The sequence below is a fragment of the Primulina huaijiensis genome, chromosome 10 (assembly GCF_012295235.1).
Source record: "Primulina huaijiensis isolate GDHJ02 chromosome 10, ASM1229523v2, whole genome shotgun sequence".
NCBI classification, from domain to species: domain Eukaryota; kingdom Viridiplantae; phylum Streptophyta; class Magnoliopsida; order Lamiales; family Gesneriaceae; genus Primulina; species Primulina huaijiensis.
The window spans coordinates 12593612-12601162 of NC_133315.1; the positions used below are offsets into that span (position 1 = coordinate 12593612).

Consider the following 7551-nt stretch of genomic DNA (forward strand, 5'->3'; position numbering starts at 1 on the left):
GTTAAGTAATTTCTTGTATTTTAAAGTTTGCATATGAATAATATGACATGCTTGTATGTGTGTCATCTTTTTCGAAAATTCAGTCTGTTCTGTTTAAAATTTCGATCGATTATATGTTTTCTTCTGTTCTTCGAAATTATTTGATTCCGCTGTATCCGTCTGAAATTCTGATAAGTTATGTCTATTAAGTCTCAATTCTGTGTTGCTCTGTTACAAATTGATTTGAAATGGGACAAGAATTGTACTTATGTCTGGCCCCCGTTGGTGGGTATAAAACCATGTTCTGTCTGACCCCCATCGGTGGGTATAAAACCGTGTTTTGGCCTCACCCCTTAGAGTACTAACATATTGGCGACAATTTGACCATGGAAATGAGATGAGTAACAGTGTTGTGTCTGTTCTGAATTGTTCTGAACTTCTTCTGAATTGCTCTGAATCATCTTTTAACTTATGTCTCATATTCGATTCGTTTCTGTTATGATAAGTTAAAAGTAATAAGATTTGAAAGATTGTTAAAGAAATGTTTTAAAGAATAAGTTCTATATGTATCATTGAAAATCGATCGACCCCCCATTTGCTGAGTGTTTTCCAAAACACTCACCCCTTACAAATTTCAGATAAAAATGAAGAAAAACTGAATGAGGAGGAACAGGAAGCCTTCTAGGATGGTAGTCGACGAGCAGGATACAAAAAATCAAGACTTTATTTTCTTTTGTTCAGTTTCCACATTTGCAACGCTGATGTATTTTTATTTCAATTCTCAATGAAAAGAAAATGTTTATTTATCAAAAGACTGGTTTTTGACATTTCGATACGAGGCTTAATTTTTTTCAAGTAATTGTTAAACAATGCCGGATGTCACCGGCGCTTCGGACACGGAGCCTGACAGCCATGGTAGGAGTACTTGAAATGATGTTTTTCCACATGTTTAAGGGTCCCTAGGTGTATGTTTAAAGGCTTGAAAATATAAGACACCATTATGAATGAAAATTGTATGTTTTAGAGTCCTAGGGTACGGTTGAAGGGCTAGGCATGTTTGGGGCTGGTAGGTTCGGTTCAGCAGCATGTCATGGGTTTGTTCTAGGTCCTAGGATAGTTGGGTAGAGGCTGGATATGGTGGTTAAGGACTGGAGTCGAAATTAGCCTAGGTTCGAATCATATGAGGACTAGAACTCTTGGTGCAGAAAAATTCAGTAGCTTCCTAGGCATGTTCAAATGGCTAAATGGGCTTGATTTGGGTAGAATATGGTTTAATTAGGTATTGTTAAGCTTTGGTTCAAGTTTAGTAAAATTTGGTTAAGTTTCGAGTCCATACGAATCAAAACCGAGAGGTACGTCTAAGTTTAAAAACGATTTGGGAAATTAGTCGAGGGACATAAGTTTACATCTAAAGAATATTTATGGGAGTGTTTTAAGTTTATATGTTAAGTTTGGAATGATTTGGGATGTCGTTTCGAGGTCTAAGGATAAATACGAAAAAATTATGCTTCTAAGGGTAAAATGATCATTTTGCACCTGAAAAGAGTAAACGTCATAGCAGTGCTCTTAATGCTGTTTTATATGTTAAAATGTTAATTTTAAACGTTTATGTATGTTTTTATGATTTAATATGTCAACATGTTTATTTTAAAATGTTTGTGAGTTTTTATATGTTAATATATCAATTTTAAATGTTTATGAATTTTTAGGAAGTTAATATATTTATTTTAAATGTTTATGGATTTTTAATATGTTAAAAAATTGGTTCTAAATATTTATGGGTGTTTTTATTATTTGATATGCCAAAACGTTTATTTTAAATATTTATGATTTAATATGTCAAAACGTTTATTTTAAATGTTTATGATTTAATATGTTAAAATTTTGATTTCAAAACGTTTATGGCTTTTTATGATTTTTATATGTGAAAATGTTTATTTTAAATGTTTACGGATTTTTATGATTTAATATTGACATTTAAAAGATATGTTGCATGCTTGGTTTAAAAGAAAAACGTTATATGCATTTTTAATTTTTATTAAGTGATGAGAATACAAAACGTTGAAGGAAGTGAAGTAATTGTGACTAAATATGTTTGAGCTATCGTGAGGGTGAAGGTCACAGTGGGAGCCCGACGATCGTGTTTCCATTGATACGAATACGAATACGAATACGTTAATATGTTGGCCAAGGCCCAGTTGACTGGTGAGAGTATTGCTGGTATCCCCGTCGCCCAGTACTGTGGTTTTATGTAGATGGATCCATCGCCCAATACGAATACTAATACGAGTCACCATTATCGATCTGAATTCAATGAAAGGAAAATGAATATGGATATGAATATGTTGATACGAATATGGATATGAATATGAATATGAATATGATGATATGAATATGTTGATATGAATATGAATATAAATATGAATATGTTTATGTTGATATGAAAATGTTTATGTCTAAAGTTGATGCATCTTTATGAAAATGTTATTGTTTTAAGTTTATGCATTTTCATGAAAACGATATTTTAAGTACAAATATTTTTCACTCTTGCATGTGATCTGTATATGTATTACTTGTTATCAAGATTATGGTGTGTTGAGTCTTTATACTCACTAGGTGTGATTGATGCAGTTGATTATGATAAGAACGTTAATGGAGTTCTTGATGGTTGACTTTGCTAGACTGAATGTGCACATAATCCGAGGACCGACACTAGTTTTCCACACTAGTTTATGATTATGATTTATGTGAAGAATATTTTTACGAGAATTTATTTGTGTTTATGAGTGGTTTTTGGGAGGTTATATTATGTGCTATACTTTTCAAATAATATTTTTGGGTTTGGTAAAACGTTTAACGATTTTACGATTTAAACTATTTTCCTTTGGATTTTTAAATGGTAGTTGGGTATTTTATTTTAAAAATGGTATCAAGGTATTTTAAAGTATTTTTATATATGTATATTTCGAATTATGAAGATTAAGGTGGAAAAAAATATTCTAGCACGTTTTAAGAAAATGAATAGCAGACGTTTCAGTTTATTTCCGTACTTTCATTCGTTAACGGATCGACATTGACAAACAAGATTTCCTAGCTCAGTTTATCACTAAACTGACTCATTATTTGAAAAAAATCTAAAATTGTCAAGTGTTTATTCAACCCTCCTTCTAAACATTTCTTCACTACCTAACCGATCCTATCACATGTGGTAAGTCTTCTTCTTTTGTTTGTTTACCATTTAAGCTGTATAAACTTAATTAATTTAGTATATTCACATTATTTTTTTTTAAATTGTAGGCATCTTTATAAAAAAATGAAAAAAGATAACAAGACCGACAAGTTTAGATTTGTGAATCCACACACGATCCCATACATGCCATATGCAACCAAACTTGACAAAAACGGTAAAATCGAACACTTGAATGAAAGAGCAAGTGTTTTGGCCGAAAGACTAAGTGGTGCATCAAGAAATCAACTATTTTTGGTGCCATATAATGTTGGGTGAGTCAAAATTACAATATCAAATTTTATTTATTTTCTCGACAATTTATTGAATTGTATGCACTAATTATGTGTTATGTGCGTAGTTACCATTAGATTCTCACTGTCATCGATCCTTACAAGGAGATGGTTTATTTGTTGGATTCACTTAGTCATCGAAACCGTTCCGATGACTGGAAATGTGTGCTGGATATGTAAGTTAATATTATGTTTTTATGTCAAATTTAATTTAGTGAATAAAACACTCATATGTTGACTGTTACTGATGTATGAAGGAGTGTAAGATTGTTTAATTCAAACAAGGAAAGTAAAGAGAAAAAACAAGTTATATGGGAAGTAGTAAAGGTATGCATGTGTACTTGTCATTAATTAACGTTTATTTCAATTTGTGTATCAATCACTAACAATTTTTTTTAACATAGGGTCCTCGAAAACCAGATACGAAACAATGTGGTTTTTATGTTATGAGATTTATGAGAGAAATGATTGAAAAAATGCTACCAATGAGAAGGACTCACTATCTTCAATTGTAATATTCGACATATTCTCAATATTCACAAATAATTTTGTATTTCTCATTTTTCAATATCTTTATTGATTGTTTTTTACTAATATTATCACTATTTTTTTTCACAGTTCATGAAACAGAGTACTATAAGGAAGAAATTGATGAAGTGCGATCCGAGTGGGTGGAATGCATACAAGATTATATTTACGAATTTGTATGCAAAGTATTGATGAAGTGCTTTGTGTTACAATGACCCAAATCAATCATTTTTCTACTTTATTCAGTAAATGATGCCCTGAGCACATATTCTGGTCATGCTAGTAAATAGTCTAAATCATATGAACATTCTGCTCATGATCTTGAACTGTATATTTGGTAACAATTCCAGGTAGGTTGACAAAACAGAGCTTGAATAAACAGAGCTTGTGAATATTAGTTTCACATTAGTTCTAGCTTCTTAAAACATAAATGTTACTGTACATCAAAAACATTAGTTTTATACAATTATTTTGTTTCTTCATACAAGTTGTATGAGAAAAATGGGAATATATTTTTTTGAACTACCACTCAAAAAGCAACGACATCATCACAAAGTAAGTGTACTCTTAATCATGCCAGTATTCTTTGTCTTTGTATGTAGTCTAGTGTTGCGATTGTCTTTGTTGATTATTTGAGCAGCGCAATTGGATACTGTCAAAGTTAGGCTGCAAAATCCGGGTTCAGTTTGATATCATTAACTAATTTGATATGTTCTATACAATGTCAAAATTCACTTAGCTTTCAAATTCCAATGTGTGGGATATATTTATTATGGGAAAACAATGTATTATCGTCTCTATGCACCATTTGTGTTAGCTGCGTTTCCAGTGCATGTCTTTGCTTGTAATCTCATCTTACATTGGGTTTTAATGGGCTTTCTATGTGTGGATTATATGCCAAGGATGAAATGGAATGGGAAGGTTTTGATGCAGAAATTTTGATGAGGTTTGAGGAGATCGAGGCCGATTATGACAAAAGATTGCAGTATATCTGTATTTTCTATTTAGAAAATTTTGATATTGTGGGACTCTACTGTCACATTGCCACATTGATGACGAATATGTATCAAGGTCAATTGCAATACTAAATTCAAATTTGTAAAATTTTTGTTAATCGTTGGCATATTTTGGATGATGGATTTTGAACACAACATAGCGACGAATTGAACGTGGTAATTATTTTATTTTCGATTGTTATTTTTGGTTTAATTATTATTATATATATTGTAAATAAAAAACATTTTAATACAATAATTTTTAATTAATGAAAAAAATTATTAAAGACAACAGTTTTGAATTCTAGTGAAGAAAAAATTTAAAAACAACAGTTTTAAACTATTGTAGATTCAACAAAACACTACGGTTTTTAGGCGTTGCAAAACTGTTTTCGATTGTCTTAAAAAAATCCGATCCCAAATGTGCCGTTTTAATGGGCTTTCTATGTGTTGATTATATGCCATGGATGAAATGGAATGGGAAGGTTTTGATGCAGAAATTTTGATGAGGTTTGAGGAGATCGAGGCCGATGATGACAAAAGATTGCAGTATATCCGTATTTTCTATTTGGAAAATACTGATATTGTGGGACTCTACTGCCACATTGCCACGTTGATGACGAACATGTATCAAGGTCAATTGCAATACTAAATTCAAATTTGTAAAATTTTTGTTAATCGTTGGCATATTTTGGATGATGGATTTTGAACATAACATAGCCACGGATTGAACGTGGTAATTATTTTATTTTCGATTGTTATTTTTGGTTTAGTTATTATTATATATATTGTAAATAAAAAACCTTTTAATTCAATAATTTTTAATTAATGAAAAAAATTATTAAAGACAACAGTTTTGAATTATAGTTAAGAAAATTTAAAGACAACAGTTTTAAACTATTGTAGATTCAACAAAACACTACGGTTTTTAGGCGTTGCAAAACTGTTTTCGATTGTGTTAAAAAACAACGATCCCAAACATGGCGAAACTATTGTCGTTGATAAATAATGACAACGGGTTAAAACCATTGCAAAACTGTTGTCAATCGTACTAAAAGACAACGGTCTTTAAACTTTGCGAAACTGTTGTCGTTAGTATTAAATGATAACGGTTTAAAACCATTGCGAAACTGTTGTGGTTGGTATTAAAGTACAACGGTTTAAAACCCTTGTAAAATTGTTGTCGTTGGTACTAAAAAACAACGGTTTAAAATAGTTGCGAAACTGTTGTCGTTAGTACTAAAAGACAAAGGTTTAAAACCGTTGTCATTGAACGCACTTTCAACAACATTGTTAGTTACAACGATTTTCTGGCAGCTACGACAACGTATAACATCCATTGTCATTTTGCATTTTTGTTGTAGTGAATTCTTCTTTGTTGTGTTTGATTGAGTTCTTGGATTCATCTTAGTCGAGAAGCTCTGTGATAGTATCACAACAATAAATCCACAAACATTCCAAAAAATGAAAAATATAAAAAAAAAAAAGCATATTATCAAAAAAAAAGTCACGAAAATATCAACCTAGCCAATTTTTTTTTCTACAAATCGCGATGCATTTCCGAAACCAAAGAAATCGATGCAACTCAGAAGTCCTTTTGTTCAAATAAACTACCTAGAATTTCAATAGTCGAACTTTGTGAATCGAAAAGTCATTGCTCTGAAATGAAGATTCACCTCTCAGATGGAGTGAAATTTCCTCCACAGAATATGGTTTGATTTCATGTTCTATTTTAATATGCATTTTTTTGTGGTCCATGTGTGTTGCATCTTCTTTTAATAATTGTAATCTTTGTGGGTTTTTGCATTTTAAATGTTATGTTTGTCTTCCGAAAACGAAACAGATTTATTAATTTTTGTGTATTTTGCATCAAAGGCCTGGAGGACCTTTACAGCCATTGGAAATACCAACATGGAAGTGGGATAACATCTCCATGGACTTTATAGTCGGACTACCAAAATCAAGACAAGGTCATGATGGAATCTGGGTAATCGTTGACAGATCGACGAAGTCTGCACATTTCTTACCGGTACGGATGAATTACAACCTGGATAAACTTGCTACCTTGTATATGGACAATATAGTGAGACTACATGGAGTCCCGACAAGTATACTGTCTGACAGAGATCCAAGATTTGTATCAAGATTCTGGAAAAGTTTTCAAAAGGCGATGGGACAAAAGTCACTCTCAGCACAGCCTATCATCCTCAGACTGATGGCCAAACCGAGAGGACAATTCAAACCCTCGAGGACATGTTGAGAGCGTGTGCTCTGGATTTTCATGAAAATTGGAGTGAGCAGTTACCGTTGATAGAGTTTGCTTATAATAACAGCTACCACAGTAGCATTGAGATGGCTCCGTATGAGGCTCTCTATGGCCGAAAGTGTAGGTCGCCTCTATACTGGGATGAAGTCGGAGAACAGGTTGTTACTAGACCAGAGTTCATTCAAATAACCGTTGACAAAGTACCCATAATCAAGGAAAGACTCAAGACAGCCCAAGATAGACAAAAGAGCTGGGCAGATTTGA

The 7551-nt window shown here is 32.2% G+C and overlaps 1 protein-coding gene across 4 annotated transcripts; it reads left to right on the forward strand.

The window, feature by feature from the left end:
• Positions 1-3190: 3190 nt before the first annotated feature.
• LOC140986776 (uncharacterized) lies at positions 3191-5209 on the forward strand. Of its 4 annotated transcripts, none has more exons than XR_012176975.1 (5): positions 3191-3480; positions 3756-3825; positions 3903-4009; positions 4129-4202; positions 4377-5209. XR_012176975.1 is itself a non-coding variant. In XM_073455132.1 (5 exons), the coding sequence occupies exons 2-5, from the start codon at positions 3607-3609 to the stop codon at positions 4136-4138; spliced, it is 255 nt and encodes an 84-aa protein (XP_073311233.1). In that variant the 5' UTR covers positions 3191-3480; positions 3567-3606; the 3' UTR covers positions 4139-4365. The 4 variants fall into 4 exon arrangements, 3 of the variants coding, with proteins under 3 accessions (XP_073311233.1, XP_073311232.1, XP_073311231.1); XM_073455132.1 differs by lacking the exon at positions 4377-5209 and adding an exon at positions 3567-3674 and having other exon boundaries at positions 4129-4365; XM_073455131.1 differs by lacking the exon at positions 3903-4009.
• Positions 5210-7551: the final 2342 nt, after the last annotated feature.